The sequence below is a fragment of the Marmota marmota genome, unplaced genomic scaffold (assembly GCF_001458135.2).
Source record: "Marmota marmota marmota unplaced genomic scaffold, marMar, whole genome shotgun sequence".
Taxonomy (NCBI): Eukaryota; Metazoa; Chordata; class Mammalia; order Rodentia; family Sciuridae; genus Marmota; species Marmota marmota.
Window position 1 is genome coordinate 2,341,166 of NW_026000327.1, and position 16,958 is coordinate 2,358,123.

The window sequence follows — 16,958 nt, forward strand, 5'->3', positions numbered from 1 at the left end:
TCCATCCTTCCATCCATCCATCCATCCATCCATCCATCCATCTATCCATCTATTCATCCATCTATCCATCCATCCATCTATCCATCCATCCTTCCATCCATCCATCCATCCATCTATTCATCCATCCATCCATCCATCCATCCATCCATCCATCCATCTATTCATCCATCCATCCATCCATCCATATACACCAACTCATATAAAGATACACACACACACACTCACACACAATTAGCCTGACATGCTCATCATGGTTTTGCCCTGAGCCGAGTGCCTTCACCCCCATGTAAAATGTGCTCTGTCTGGGTGACACCGTCCCCGAGGCTCCCTATGTAACGATGTGCCCTGTGCGGGTGACGTCGCCCTGAGCTTGCCCGAGCCTGTCCTGCTCTCTGGCTAGCCTTGCCCACGCCCCCCTGCACCCTCCTGAGGACTCCATACCTATCAGCGCCGTCGAGTAGCCCTGGCTCTTCAGGAGTTTGGCGAAGGTGACCTCACTGGGGGGCAGCCCTCCAGAGGAAGCCGTGAAGATGTACACGCCAATTCTGTTCCACGACGCCATTCCTGAGGGGCCAACGGAAGACGCCCTTAAGAACCAGAGTGACCCTAGAGCTGGCCGTCCCCCAGGATGATGGTCACCTACCCGATCGCACCGAGTACCGGCCCGTCATGAAGGACGCCCTGCTCGGGGTGCACAGGGGCGACGCCGCCAGGTGCTGGGTCAGCTTGGCCCCCCCGCTGGCCAGCCGGTCAATGTTGGGTGTCCTGGGGTGAAAGAACCGCGCCATTGGTGAGGACCGTGCCAGCCAAGCTGACCTGGTCCCTCTGGGACACGGGGAACCCTCTCAGGGACCGAGGGCAACTGGTGTCATGTAGGGGAGGGGAGCAAGTGGGGGCACGGAACTCAAGATGGGAACCAAACCATGATCCACGTGGGTCCACTCATGTCCTCCAAGGGCACCAGGCTCCTGGTCCCTCTGGCCTTGGGGGATGGGAAGAGTGGACTCGTGGGACAGAAGGGGGGCAAGGCTTGAATGCCAAGCAGACTGTTGCGATCCTCCTGAATCAGCCTCGGGAGCCCCTGGGGTTATAGGCGGGCGCCTCGGCACCCAGTTTGCAGGACTCTTTCAAAAACAACAAGTTCAATGCGGTCACTTGTGGTGTGAAGTTTAGCAAGTTGCTTGATTTCCTGTCCCTCACTTTCTTTATCTGTCAACCACGAATAAACACAATAACCCGACAAGCTGAACAGCTAAAAAATAAGTGAATAAATGCCTAAAAGTTAAGAAGATTCAGGCGTAACGTGAGGTACCCTTGGCGATGTCTTATGAGCAAGTTGTTCTTACTATTTTTCGAAGAATCATCCAGTTTTAGAGCTGGGTGCCCTCTCTTTTAATTTAGGTTATACTGGTCTTCTGCACAGGGAGCAGGGTTTATTCACTGTTCACGAGAGAAAAGGAATCTGGAACTCCCATCGCCTATCACACAGCGACCACAGGGCCCTTGCATGACATCCCGAGTGATGGCAGTTCTAGGCACAGGGCTTCCCAACCCTATGTCCTCCTCCAGGAGGTGCTGGTTAATACCCGTGAGCTGGGTGCCCCGAATCTGCCCCACCTTGTGTTCTCCCCACTGTTGGAGCTATCCCTGGTTTTTAAAAAGCTGTACCACCGTAAAATGTGACATTGCTCCTCGTGGGTTTTTGGCCAGGGCTAGGGTCTGAATGCAAGTGATGCCCTGAATCTCCTGTGTGGAAACCTAACCCCAAGGTGATGGTATTAGGAGGTAGGATCTGTGAGGGGAGATTCTCATGAATAGGGTTGGTGCCTCAGAGAGTCCCCTGCCCGTCCACCACGGAGGACCCAGGAGAAGGCACCCTCTGGGAGCAGGAAGCAAGCAGCCTCAGCTGACCCCGGTCAGCCCCGCCGGGACCTCGGGCTGCAGCCTCAAGGGCTGAGAGCAGGACACGTTTTGCTGATAAGCCCCCCCCCCCGGGCTGGGGTGTCCTGTTCCTGCAGCCCACATGGCCCAGGAGAGTGCAGGTGGGTTGGAGATGGACAGAGAACCGGGTGGTGGGTCTTGAAGTGACAATAAAGGTCCCTAAGCTCCGATGAGCTGGCACAGGCTCGGGACCACCTGGAACCCAGCCAGATGCCCAAGAAAAGACACGGAACGGGACGAAAGGGGGGACAGGGAGACCGTCGGCAGAGCAAGAGAGCATCTGGAGGGGCGCGCTCACTCCTGTGGTGGCTTTGAGGTCTTCCAAGACAAGCCCAAACTCAGGGACAATCCACGCTCCCCGTTTCTCCCTGTGTGCACATAAGGCCACGCCCGGGGGTGCCCCACTTGAAGGGACTTCCACATGGTCCTGTGGTCTGAGCTCTGTCCCTCCGCGTCCACCTCTACGGGAGCCCGTTGCCGGTGAACAGCGCCACGTGCCCACCCAGGAGCTGGGCGTGCAAACCTGAGAGTCTTGTTCCCGTAGCACCCAGGGTCTCCGATGCCAAGGTCGTCCGCCATCAACAGGACGATGTTCGGCCTTGACGTTGTGTGGCTCTGGGTTCCCCCCAGAAATACCAGCAGGAGGAAAAGGACCCTCATCTTCCTGCAAAAGAGAATTGAAAGACGCTGGTAGCATGGGGTGGGGTGGGGGGGTCCCCTCTTCCTTCTCTGTGACCCTCCGTCCTCCTTCTGCAGATTTATAAGAGGCCACACGTATGTCCCAGCCACCCCAGACGCCATAGGCTCCAAAGACACTTAGGTCTAGGAAATTGCTACTCAACAACTTCGTTCTTGGTCTGGGAACAGAGGTCAGTTGGTAGGGTGCTTGCCTCGCATGCACAAAGCCCTGGGGGGGAAGGAGGAGGAGGAGGAGGAGGAGGAGGAGGAGGAGGAGAAAGAATAAACTTCATTCCTTGGCAGGTCTCCTGGGAGTCAATAAAGATTGACTCGATTGTTTTACTGAGACTCAGCAAAAAAAGCACTCACAATACCAAGTGGACGGCAAGGTAATGAGCTACCGTCGTCCTGCAGGCTGCGGGAGGGGACAGGCAGGGTCTCTTCTCCGCTGCAGGATGGGCGTCTGGGGATGGATGAGCCAGGGTTGGAGGGAGCAAGTTCTATTATACGCTGCAGGATGCTTAGATGGGTGAGGGTGCGGGTCCAGGATCATGGGTCCCCCCAGGTGAGAATTATCATCCCCTGTGACACTGTTATGGTTTAGACATGAAAAAGCTCATGTGTGAGGCCATGCAAGAATGTTCAGAGGTGCAATAATAAGACTATGGGAGCTGTAAACTAAAATGTGGATTAATCCACTTGGATGGACTCACTGGGTGGTGACTGCAGCAGGTGGGGTGTGGCTGGAGGAGGGGGTCCCTGGGCTGTGCCTTTGGGGTCTCTCTCCTGTCCCTGGTGAGCAGAGCTCTCTCTGCTCCCTGGTGCCCTGTCCTGAGCTGCTCTCCTCCTCCAGGCCCTGCCGCCATCTTGTTCTGCTCCCCTTGGGCCAGAGCCATGGAGTCGGCCAACCGTGGTCTGAATCTCTGAAACCTTGAGCCCCAGATCAACTTTTCCTCCTCTACATTGTCCTTGGGAGGTCTTTTGGTCACAGTAATGAAGAAGCCAACTCAAACATTCATCTTTAATGTAAAATCTTTTGCTGCCTGAGCTGGGGGGCTATGAGTTCTGAGCTTGGAGCTGAAAGTCCCAACAACATTGTAACTCCTTCCTCACACACCTGTTGACAAAGAGCGAGGAGAGGTCCACCTTGTGAACGGGTTTGTAAGGGACTGGTCTCAACAGATGTTGAGTCCACCAAATGGTTCTTCCATGGAAGACACCATCCCACCCCTAGAATTACCCTTGAGAGACCATTTTCCATTGCAATCCATTATTTAACTTATGCTGCCTCTGGTAAACCCAGACTTCATCCCCATATCCATGAGGGGGGAAAAAAAAAGAATTCCAAGTACGTTCGGCAACATCCATACAAACAGAGCAAGCTTCCGTCTAAACAGCCAGCTGGGTGTGATTTAACCCCAGCAACTCAGGAGGCTGAGGCAGGAGGATAACCAAGATGGAGGCCAGCCTCAGCAGCTTAGTAAGACCCTGTCTCAAAATAGCAAAATGAAAAGGCTGGGGACATAGCTCAGTGTCAAAGTGCCCCTGGGTTATGTCCCCAGCACCAAAACAAAACAACACCTCTCCTAACTTCAGCACCACGAGAAGCACGAGGTTATAACAGAGGACATCATCCTGTACCTGAACCAGCGATCCAAAGACTTCTCCATTTCAGTCCTCTGATTCCAGGGAATTCATTCTTTATCTGGTAAATCCATGGGGCCAAATCTCCATCATCTGGGCACCACAGGAAGAGTACCAGCGTCTCGCTCCACCATGGCTCTGTGTGAACCCAAATCCAAGAATCCCTACTGCCACCCATGGGTACCACGGAGCCAGGCTTTACAAATGCTCTCCATCTTCTTATGACCCTTTGGTCCCCTCTCCCTTTGAAATATCTTCCACTTCCATAAAAAAAAAATGCAAACTCAATTTCCCTCGATTCCCTTCCTTGAAAGATAAGCAAGCAAGGAAATAAGTCAGGCATGCAGTTTTGTTAGTTTTTCCACGATTACTCATTTTATGTTTTTGATTGGCACCTCCTGTTTGCGAATATTTATGAGATACAACACGCTCTTCTGATGCACGTAGGTATTGGGTGATGATCAACCCCAGGACCCTGAGCATATCCATGCCCCCGAACATTGATCACTCCTTTATTATGAGTAGATTCAAAACCCTCTCTTGTAATTATCTCGAGATACACAGTGCATTATTGGAAGTCGTAGCCAGAGCGATTCAAGAAAAAGAATCAAAGGAAGGAATCCAACTCCCCCCGTTTACAGGCGGTGTGGTCTTGTATACAGAAAACCCTCAAGACTTCACCAGAAAACCGTTGGCACTAATAAACAGGTTCGGGAAACTTGTAGGATCCAAAGCCCAGTTGCACTCCTCTCTGCTAACAGTGGGCTGAGAAAGGAAGCAAGAATTCTTTTTGCACTAGCTGCAAAAATAAAATGAAACACTCAGTTTGTTCTTGTTAGCTATTTGCTCTTTCCTCTCTCTCTCCTTAATTTGGCAGCTTCTGTTTTTTCGGGAGCTAGTAAAATGAGCCCAGAATTGAAAGTCGGGTACGGATTCACCTGGGGTCACCAGCTAGCGGGTTTTATCCATGAGCTCCGACCCCCTTCTGAATCCCTCTCCTCCCCATCATCCTGAGATGCCACCTTGACCACAGGGCACTCAGTTAGGATAACAGAAATAAAAGGTTGCCAGGATGATAAAGTGGTAGACAGAGGTCACTTGCTGGCTGACCTAATCTATTTTCTGCCACCCAAAGCAATTCACCAGCAGATCCACCAGATCCACTTCCATTCCATAAATGCATATGGCGACCATCCCGGGAAGAAGATGGTGGGGCAGTCTTGGGGTTGAGTGAGACACAGAACCATCCAACAGCGCTCTGATCATCCAGTCAGGGATTCGCAGGCAGAGAACAGTTCTGAGAACCCCCAGCTCAATTGGGGGTCATTCGTCCAGCACTGGATTTGTGCGCTGGGTTTTTTATCCTGCCACTTGACTGAACTGGTTTGTTAGTCCAACAGTCTTCTGGAGGGCTTCCTTTATAAAGAAGCTCTCTCTTACAAACAAGGATCCGTTAACTTCCTGCTTTCCAATGGACATACCCATTTTCTTCTTTTTCTTGTCTAATTGCTCTGGCTAGGACTTCTACTAATGCATGATGGATCTAAAAATAACCAGGAGAGGGAATTTGGTGTTTGTGACCTTGCTTTTGGTGTTTCTCCCTGCTCTCCTGGGGGAACACCTGGCTCCCTGCAGGCTGGGGCTGGTCTTTCCAATGGAAGGTGTAAATTCAATATGGCGCCCCTGGAGGAACAGGAGCCAAGATTTTTATGTACAGATTCTGGGCAGAGTCAGGATCAGGAAATAAAAGCCATTGGTCAGGAAGGTAGTCCTCGGTCTTGTGTAACACAAGGAGTGTATGAGCATGCACACACACACACACACACATACGTGCACACACACACACATGCATGCACACACACATGCACACACGTGCACACACATGCATGCACACACACGCACTCACACACGTGCACACACACACACATGCATGCACACACACGTGCACACACACGTGCACACACACGTGCACACTCACACAGAGGCAACTAGCATTTTATATGAAGTAATGAATTGTGGGTTTAAGCTCTGGGTCAAATGCCCCAGAGTTCTTTGAAGACGTCGGCAGGATAACTGAGGAGCTGAGCTGGTTGGGTGAGGTGAGTTTACCGGGAGGGAGATGCGCCGAAAGTCGTGAGCCACTTGAGCACAATACGGAAACAGAAATGGCGGGAAAAGTCACCCAAGGCTCCTGGCACAAGACATTTAAGCCTGTATTCAAAACAGACGTGGGGGCGACATAAAATCCTTAGAATTCATTACATCACAAAGGCCCACTCCCACGAGCCGTGGCCTGAGAAACTGTCCTATGTGCAGAGACGGTTCAATGCATGCTCCTGTGCTTGCTAGCCTTGGAACCACAAGCCTAGGAAGCCAGGCACAGTGACGCCCACCTGTAATCCCAGTGGCTCAGGAGGTTGAGGCAGGAGGATCACAAATCGGAGGCCAGCGTCTACAACTTAGCAAGGCCCTACGCAACTTAATGAAAACCTGTCTCTAAATAAAATCCAAAAAACAAGGTGACATCGACCCTTGTTGGTATAATCCCACCAGGAGCTTGGTACCACGGGAGGCAGGCAGGAGAGGGACAGGTTCAATCGGTAGACTTGAGGTACAACCAAATGCATGGGATATACAGAGGGAGCCCAGGATGATGACCTTGACCTTGCTCCTGAGCAGATTTTTTTTTTACTGAAATTGAACCCCCAAAGGATAAAAGCACATTAATAATATTAACGTCTGCACTCGTCTCTGAGCCCCAGAATGGTCTTGCTCAGCTCCGTGGCACAGCAGAGCACTAACGACACTTCCCAACCGTGCCTGGCGTGGCTATTATTAGGGCTAGGATGTGAGTTATCATCTAGCCCACGTGAAGAAGGTGTGGGAATTGAAGTTTGTTAAGAGCCACTTAGAATCTCGCTGCATATAAATTAGCACCACCTAAAGTCACCAGATGACCTTTTTCTATTTTAAATTAATTTTTCCCTACAAGCAAGCCTTAGAAAAAAAGGTGTTTATAAAGAGGTTTCAAACGAACAGAGTCAGTTGATGCAAAAGTACTTAAAAATTAAATGGAAGTATACCATTCCAACATATGAGGAGCACAGCACATTCACAGAAAACCTGCATGATTTCCCCCTTTAAAAAATAAATTATTTTTTTCTGAACACCCTTAATTTGGCATAAGAGCCAAGAAAAAAAAATCATTTTTTTTGGAGAAATCAGCTATTCCTAAAACACAATTATTATGAAGAAGGGAGACAAAGGAACATTTTCATAACTAGAGATGCAATTATATTCAATTTGTTCATTAAGAGAAAAATGAACGTTGCGCTTACATAACGGGAAACATCACCTTGGCGGGGAAAATGTTCCCGATCGGTTTTCTCATCGGGGAACGAGGCTGATGGGGGGGGAGAACCTCCGCGAGAAGCCACACATTTTAGGAAAAGAAAATGCAAGACTCTCGTTCAGCCTGAGCCCTGTGGAATGCATGGGTTTTGGCTTGCAAGGTGTGATCCTCAAAGAGAGGTCCTTTTTAAATCGATAAAGAAAGGTAGCCTCGTGCAAAATTGGCAAAAACCCATCTGTAGCCGGCATCGCTACCGACTTCAATGCCTCATCAAATCACTTGTGATTTTTGTAAGATAAGCTTTCGGATGTCTCTGCTTCCGTAAACCTCTTTTAATAGGCTATTCAGCCCGAGCGGATACCTGGCTCTTTGTATTTTAAAATATGCTCAGTGACACCTAACTAGATTCTGCAAGAAGAAGACTCTCCTGTGGACTGCACCTTGCTTTTCTGCCTCCTCTCGGTTGGTCCACCTCACACAGCCTTGGGACAAAATGGAGGCTCAGAGACCAAAGGGTCCAGACACAGGGCCTGCTATTCAGGTAGCTGGCCATGTTTGCACACAACACTCCAGCTTCACAGGTCCTGATTTCTGCCATCCAACCACAAAAGGGCCCCTTCCCAGTCTACAGCCCCGTGATGTTTGCGATTCTATCATCTGATGGCTTTTCTCGAGTCTAACTGGAACGGACTCCATTACTTTCTAACAAGGAAGGACGGGGGTGAACTTGGTGAGTATCTATCAGCACACAGTGAGAAATTCAACAGGCAGCGTGAAAAGCAGGGACAAAGGAGTATGTGACATCCCTTGTGTTCAGCTGCTGACATAAACGTGCTCCCTGATTTTCAGGGTACAGCTCTGCCTGTCTCGACGGGCTCTCGTTACTAGAGATGCACTTTGAGACTGCATCTCTGGAAGACAGGTAGCCCTAAGAGGGCTCTGGTTGATGGGTAGCACAGACGTGACTGAATCTGTCATGAGGGCAGATACCTTTCAGCCCAGTGCAGACGTTGGGGAACTTCTCAAATTAATGGTTCTGTCGCCTCCTAATGACCCAGCCAAATTCAACCTCAGTAGCAAAAGCGGTGGTGGGAAGCAAAGGATTCAGACAGGCAGCATGACAATAATATCAAAGGCAACAATATCAGCAACACAGAGCCTTCAGAGAGTAGTGAACTGCCAGCCGAGAGCTACCCATTCTAGACACACTTCCAATGACCAATATGGCGGACGTGGTTTCCACCCCCATTTAACAGATGATAGAACTGAGGCTGAGAGGTGAAATCAAATGCTCAGGATTACAATGGCAAGTGACAGATGAAATGCAACTCCTAGCCCAGCTCTGCCTGACTCTGAACCAGCTCCCAGAAAAATGGAGGGCGCTATGCACCCCCAAATTGGAAAAGATTGGGACATTGTCCGGCTGGAGGGAGTCTTCTAATGTACTGTGCATGTGGCTGGGTCGTGTGAATAATGAGCAGCAAATATAGAATTCATCATATTCATCATGAAGAGTACTTACTGTAGAAATTTGTATCAGCTGTGCAATTATAAAGGGGAATTGTAGAAAATGAGAAGCCAGATGCTTAGCTGCTATTAATATCAATCTTGGGGACTCCTGACCACGGTTAGAGCATTCTTTATCTTGGCTATTTGCAAGATTAAAATTTACAAACATACAGACACTTTCAAAGAAGCTGTATAACAGGTTTGGTAACTCTACGTGGTATTTTGCTTTCTTTGCTCCTGTTTATGAAATATAACAGACGAAAACTTTTATTCATCACACAATTTATCACTGAATTCTAAATAAGTGAAAACATGCAATTTTGGCACACTATGGATATAAATTATAAATTGTGTGTGTGTTACCACATGTGTGTGCATATATATATATAGAACAGCATATGCCAATCCATACAACTTCCTTTGTTTATGTATAGATAGGCACAGATAGATAAATAGAGCATAGATCTAGATATAAGCATAGATTATACACATGTACACATATGACATCTTGTTTCAGTCAGCTTTTTTTATTGCTGTGACCAAAAGACCTGAAAAGTATAATTTTTGAGGAAAAAAACTTTATTTGGGGGCTCCTGGTATCAGAGATTCAGTCCATGGCTGGCTGACTCCATGGCTCTGGCCCAAGGGGAGCAGAACAAAATGGCGGCAGGGCCTGGAGGAGGAGAGCAGCTCAGGACAGGGCACCAGGGAGCAGAGAGAGCTCTGCTCACCAGGGACAGGACAGAGACCCCAAAGGCACAGCCCAGGGACCCCCTCCTCCAGCCACACCCACCCTGCTGCAGTCACCACCCAGGGAGTCCATTCAAGTGGATTAATCCACTGATTAGGTTAAGGCTCTCATGACTTGATCATTTCATCTCTGAACATTCTTGTATGAGCTCACATTTGAGCTTTTTTGGATGCTTCATATCTAAACCATAACACACCTGAAACAATTATTTTAAAGGTCAATGTATATCAATGCTTCATAAAAGTTAGCATTCCAATGTTTTCACAAATATCACCAAACAATGAACTCCTGATGTTTTTTTTAATTTTCCTACTAAATAGTTGAATCTATAACACAGAGTTCTGTGTTTATATTTCATGGCCTCCTTGGAAGGCAAAAGATGATTAGCAGTTCACCCACTCTGTGCATAACAGTTCATAATTATAGTATGCAAATATTTAGTCACAGTATCATACTCCCTAGAAGATATGCAATGTCATGAAGTCTTGATAAAGCATCCGATTGTTAAAACTGTATTTGTGAAATGAGTGGGTTGCCTTTTAATGCAAGTAGTTATCTTAATGATAAACCGCACATTTCTTTTTCTCCCTTCTGCAAACCCAAGAGCAAAGTGCATTGTTTCAATGGAATGGCACCCTCCAAAGAAGCAGGCACATGTGTAAATGTGAATAACAAACATTGGTTATGCCCATAAGCAATTCCACTGCCTTTGGTGTTCTTGTGCTTTGGGAGACTGAATCCTTTTCAAATATTTTCTTTTTTTCTGAAGTCTTTTCTAGTCTCTGAGCGTGAGTGATGCCTCTCAAGCTCAGTGGACTGGGGCTGATTATAGTAAGTGACCACAGTGTGCATTCCTCCTCCAAACACACTTGACGTACACTTGAAGGAGCTCAATGCTGGCAACCAATGCTGCATCCTCTTGATGCAATTTTGGTCTTAACTACTAAGCATAATAAATAGAGTGTGCCTTTCTCAAGGCGAAGATGTGGATGGTGATTGACACAAAGCCACTGAATTTCATGGAGAGGAGTGTCTTCCACAAAGTGGTCCTCAACAGCCAGGAGCATGAACATCTTAACATATTCCCTCAGGGATGGGAAGAGCCCACTACATCTGGAACGCTGTTGGTCTTGGAGAAGAGTGGACAGATGGGTCATTGGGATAGGATATGGAGGAAAGGGTGAGAAGGTGAGGTTTGATGACCTCCTTATTTGGTAAGAGCCAACTACCGAAGGATTTTGTGAGAAAGACGCATGTAAGGACGTACTGAAACTTTGACGTTGACCACCGGGTGAGCTTGCAACTGCTCCCTTCTCTCTGCCTTTTCCTATGACAGACTCAAGTTTAAAGACAAAAAAAAAAAAAAAAAAATTCCCTATGAAGGCCACATCTCCATAAGACCTAAGGGATGCTCAGGTTTGAAGTCATTGGTTAGGGGATGGAATCCCGAGGGGAGGCGTACAGAGAAGATAAGGATCTTGAAGACTGCCTTAAGAGCGATAACGAGCTAAGGGCCACGGGGCCGCCACTGACTTCAGGGTCAATTCTCTTTCCTTGGTCACCATCTCCTCCTCCCTTGTAGCCTCTTCCCTACCCTCTATAACTATCCATTCTCCTTTTATTTGTTCTGTTCTCTTAGTTCCTTTCCTGTTGAACAAAAAGATGTGTCTTTCCTTGCATATCCACAATGGCTTCCAACATTACACCTGGCCTTAGGAAACAATAGCAAGATGCATTCAGGAAACAAGTTCTGGTGCAACTTTCATCTCCTTTGCTAGAGGTATCCGAGGATCAGAGCTAGAAATAATAGCACAATGTTACTCCACCTCCGGAGACCGTTTCAGCAAATAGGCATTGCTTGGGGATCTCACAGGGAGGAACAGAGCTTGGGTCGAGACAGAATTGGAAGAGTGGAGTCTTCCAGAATGCACTGGCCAAAACACCACAGAAGACCTTCATCTCGTCTGTTTTGGTTAAAATATGGTTTGTCCCCTCCAAAGGTACTCCCCATCACTAACCATCAGGGAAAGGCAAATCAAAAGCATAGCAAGAGATTACGTCACACCTGTCAAAATGGCTCTTATCCCACAGAGAGAGAGAATGAAATCACAAAGAGAGAGTATTGGAGAGGATTGGGGGGGGGGGGAGTCACCTGCTCACTGCTGCTGGGGACGTACAAATGCCCAGCCCCTTTGAAACCAGAGGGGCGGTCCCTTAATAAATTAAAAACAGAATTACCATATGGACCCCCTCCTCCAGCCTCACCCCACCTGCTACAGTCACCATTCCCGCTATTCAGTTCGAAAGCCTGGAACTCGGGTCTGCAGGGATCCCTGCCCGCCAGGGTATTCATGTGTGGCTGGCACAGGAAGTGAAGAAGACGCCCTACAGCAGGTGACACCCACTTACAAATGCCACACACATTCAGTGCGCTGCAGTCACCCGCGGGATTCTAGGCTTCAACTCATTCATTCAAATCTAGGTGTAGTGAAAACAGACAGTGAGTGCTCGTAGCTCTGTGGGCTGGGTCCTCCGTGGTGGAAGGGCAGGGGGCTCTCTGGGTCTCTTTTATGAGGACCCTCGTCCCATTCATGGGCTGCACCTCGGGAACTCAGCCCCTCCCAGAGCCCCACCTCCAACACCAGCACCTGGGGTGAGAATTGAACATGGGAACTTGGGGACACACACTCAGGTCACTGCACTGGTTAGAGGGCTGGTGCATCACTGTATTAGTCTTCCTGAGCTGCTGTAACAAAACACCCCAGCCCCGGGGAGGCTTATAGAGCACAGACCCCGACTGCTCTCAGCTCTGCAGCTGCAGCCCGAGGTCCAGGTGGGGCGGACACGGGGTCTGCTGAGGGCTGCTTCCTGGCTCCTAGGTGGTGCCTTCTCCTGGGTCCTCCGTGGTGGAAGGGCACAGGGCTCTCTGGGTCTCTTTTATAAGGACCCTCGTCCCATTCATAGGCTGCACCTTGTGAGCTCAGCTCCGTGCAAGGCAACACCTCCTAATACCATCAATTAGGTTTCCCAACAGAAAACATTTTGGGATCAGATCCATTCAGTTTACAGGAATCGGAGGGGGGGGGGAGTCTGAGAGTCAGAATTACAGCACCACAGCAGCCCCTATGCAAAGGAAAGCAACAAGTGCCCACTAAGCCACAGAATAGCAGTGTCCTTTGTCCCACTGACACATTCCAGGGGCACACAGTGAGGTTACCCTATCACTCGAAGGAGACCACAGAAGACATAAAAGACCAGAGACCCTTTAGCCGGACATTGACCTGCCTGGAGATTCCCAAGTCGTCATTTCTATGGATGGTTTGTGTGCATCGGGGTCCCAACTGGGGACAGGCAGGACACATGCTGAACTCTCCAGGACCTGGGGGCGGGGGCGGCCTCCAGCGCTGGACAGCATGCTCCCTCCTTTGGGTCTCAAAATCCTTTGCAATGAAACGCTGTGCAATCAACACCCCTTTGGAGTATTTCTTTATCCAGGTACAACTTGTAGGTGCGATTGCGTGAGATTTCTCTTAGCATCACGTCCTACAGATTCATCAATATAGTCACAAATGGCAGCCTTTTTGAAGGCTGAATACTATTCTATTATTGGTCACAATGTTTCATCCATTCATCCATTTTTTTGACAGGCACTTAAGTTGTTTCTTCCTGCATCTTGGCTTTTATGAATAATACTGCATTGAACATCGGGGCACGGGTGTCTCCATGAGGTGACGATTTCATTTCCTTTGGGTATGTACCCAGGGGAGAGGTGGCGGGGCCCTTGGGTAGCTTCTTTCTAGATTCTTTAGCATCCTCCGTATTGTACCCATTAATAGGAAGATATTTTTAAGACAAGAAAGGTAACTCAGAAAGGAGTGAGTTGAACGTTTTCCTGTAGTGCCTCTTAACGGGGTTAGTAATTGGCATGCCAAGGGTAGATTAATCAGGATGCTGTGCCTGAAAGAACTGTGTTGCATTCAGAAGATGTTTGACAGGTGCTATCGCCTGGAATTAGCCACTTTTCCCTGGGGGCAGGAAACAGTAATAGAGGTGTCTTTAAATTTGAGTTTTGTTTTGTTTTGTTTTTTTTTCTTTTTGCAAATTCAAATGTGTGTCTGCAGAAGAGAGGATTCCCCTGTCGGCTCAGAGACGGAGCACGGGCCTCGTAGAAAGCAATGAGCAGGATCTTATAAGAGCTGCCCAACTGTGCACATCCTTATCCTCCCAGGTGGGGGACATAGCAAGAAGAATTACAGAATCATTCCTTTGCAACCAGACGATTCCATCCGTCCATAAGCAACATGGTCATCTAAGATGCACAGAAGCCGAAATGAAACAGAAAGGGGGACAGGCAACCCCAAAGAAAGAACCATCTTCCTCCTCCTCCTTTGCAAACGGCTTGGCGTGAAGCCCCTTGCTCTGCCCTGTGGACGGGAGTGAGAGCTCCTCACGGAGCGCTCTCGACAGGAAGATGATAATGAACCCACAATTTGGCAACATGGTTTAATTATGGGTCATTGAGATGTTTGGAAACAGCCACAAAAGCGCTTTGCATCTTCCTGATTAGCCCCATTTATAACCCCTCCTGAACTTTTCCTCGCCAAGTGTCGCAGAAAATCATTATAATCAATGGAAATCACCCAGCGATGGCAGATTTAAGAAACCAGTACCACCCAACACGGGTCGGGAGAAGGCGTGAGGCCAGCGGCCAGCTCTCTTGGACTTCCCAACTTGGGTTATTTTGAGCACAATGTGACAGTCCTGGTTTCCTGTCTGTGGGATCTCTTCTTCTCAAAATCACTCCTACCATGGGGACCCCACCTGCCTGGGGCCTTGGGCTGAGCAAGTGGAAGTGGGAGCCATCTTGAGTATGCAGGAGAATGAGCTGGCTAGACCCTTTTCTTCAGGTAGATAGACAGACACATAGAGATGGACATCATGACAGGTATCTATTTCTATCATCTATCACTATCCACCAATCATCTATATTTCTATCATTGATTTATCTATTTCTCTCCATCCACCCATCCATCCATTCATCCACCTTCTATCATTATTTATTTCTTTGCCATCTATATCTATCAGTCTATTATTCTCTCACATATCTATCCAACCACCCATCAGCCATCCATCTATCCATTATCTCTCTCTGTTACCCATCATTACCTGTCTCCCTATTTATGTATCATCCACATCGATTTGCCTATCATCTACGTTTTTGTGATTATCTATCTATGCATCGTTATCTATCCATCTTACCTATCCTATCGTCTCTCTCATTGATCTATATATATTTATCTACCATATGCCTAGCTGTCATTGATTTGTTAATACTTCCATCCATCTATCCATTCTTCTTTTCATCTCTCTGCTTTGCATCATCTACATCTATCAATCATGCATATACATCTACTTGATTTATCAGTTATCTGTCTAGTTATCTATTACAGTCTATTTTTTTGAACGATTCTCATTCTATTATCTATCACCTGTCCATTCATCCACTCTGATTATCTCTCTGTGCATCCACTGTACCCATCTACTGTCTATCTATCTATCCATCCATCTATCCATCTATCCATCTACCTATCCATCCATCTATCTATCTATCAATCAATCATATCTCCATCTGGTCTATTTATCTGTCATTGATCTACTTATCTATTATTATCTTTCCATCCATCCAATGTACCTACCTGTCTTCTGTCTATCTTCATCTCTCTCTTTCCATTTCTCTACACATGCACTCAGTGGGGTCAGTTACCAGATGTCTCTTTCAGAAAGGAAATTCAAACCACTGTGGCAAGAGCAAGCGCTCATTTAAGGCTGATGAAATTTGCCTTTGTACTGAGGTGGCCTCACTTTCTGGAAACCCCCTCCATCCAGGTTGGAAATCCCCAACGCCAGGGCTCTGTCATCTTGCTAAGTGACAGACAGCCGGGGCCCTGCCCCATGGTCACATTGGCCTTATGGCCACACGGTCCTTGTTAAGAGGCATGACCCCAGCCTAGTCCCTTGGTGGGCACAGCCAACACCTTCTGCCTTCACTCTCAGCCTGAACCACCTCTGTGCAGAATCCAGTTTGAACAAGAACCTCCCCCCGCCATGTCTGATCACCCCTTTCTCTAAAAGATGGTCGAGGCTCAAGCGTGCAACCCTCCCTGATAAATCTCCAAAAAGCAAGAGGTGGGTGGATACGTCCATATCGCTCTCCAGTGTGTTGGCTTGACTTGTCCAGACACAACCAGCGCCCAAGCACAAGATGGCGCCCACTGATCATCTTCCAGGGTGGACAATGGTGCAAGAATGAAGAGTGGCCCAGTGGGCTAGGGGGACAAGGAAAAGAAATTACAATGGAAGCCTGGCACAGATGCTCCTGCACCTAGGATGGGCCACATCCCCAAAAACCCGCCACAGAAAGACAACGTCATCCGCCAAGAATTCACTGAGTACAACTCAGCTACTGCACTACTGGCTCAGCAACCCAGCACTCTGTAAAGTCCACTGATTGCCCTTGTGGTCCTCGAATTCCAGGAAAAATCCAAATTTGAAGTTTGAAGTACGGTTTCCACTGCGTGCACACCACCCTCACCCCGTCAGGAAGGTGGAAACTCGTGACCCAAATGGTTACACACCAAAGATGACCTGCACCTTGTGGTCGCCACTCCTGATGGATGTGTAAGTTCTTTTCACTCTACGAGCCAAGAGAAGACACAAAAGCTGACTAGGAGAAGGACTGGCCTGGCCCAGGTGGGTTTCCATTCAAGTCCAAGATGGCAGGTCTGTGTTAGAGAATGGGCGTCCATGAGGGTCTACTGGGGTCACCTAGTGCAGGAAGGCAGTGCAGGGTGGCTGAATGGAAGGGGGTCAGAAAGGAAGAGGACAACGTGCCTCAGTTGTTGGTTTGCTCTGGGTGCCACCCCACAATGACTCAAAAAAGAGTGTGGTTTGTCAAAGGAACGGTGGAAATTCTGAGGTGGGAATATAGATGGGTGGATGGATGGATGGGTGGATGGATGGGTGGATGGGTGGATGGATGGATGGGTGGGTGGATGGGTGGGTGGATGGATGGATGGATGGGTG

At 48.3% G+C, this 16,958-nt stretch overlaps 1 protein-coding gene across 7 annotated transcripts in view; it reads right to left on the reverse strand.

Annotated features, from left to right (window-relative positions):
* Nucleotides 1-16,958, reverse strand: part of Sts (steroid sulfatase) — a 183,742-nt gene that overhangs the window by 129,990 nt on the left and 36,794 nt on the right. For all 7 annotated transcript variants that reach the window (XM_048797393.1, XM_048797389.1, XM_015505243.2 and 4 more), the window contains 3 exons: nt 2,465-2,605; nt 644-765; nt 442-564 (listed from right to left, as the gene is read on the reverse strand). In XM_048797393.1, coding sequence (XP_048653350.1) covers nt 442-564; nt 644-765; nt 2,465-2,601 — 382 coding nt within the window. In that variant the 5' untranslated portion in view covers nt 2,602-2,605. The remainder of the gene's footprint in view (nt 1-441; nt 565-643; nt 766-2,464; nt 2,606-16,958) is intronic.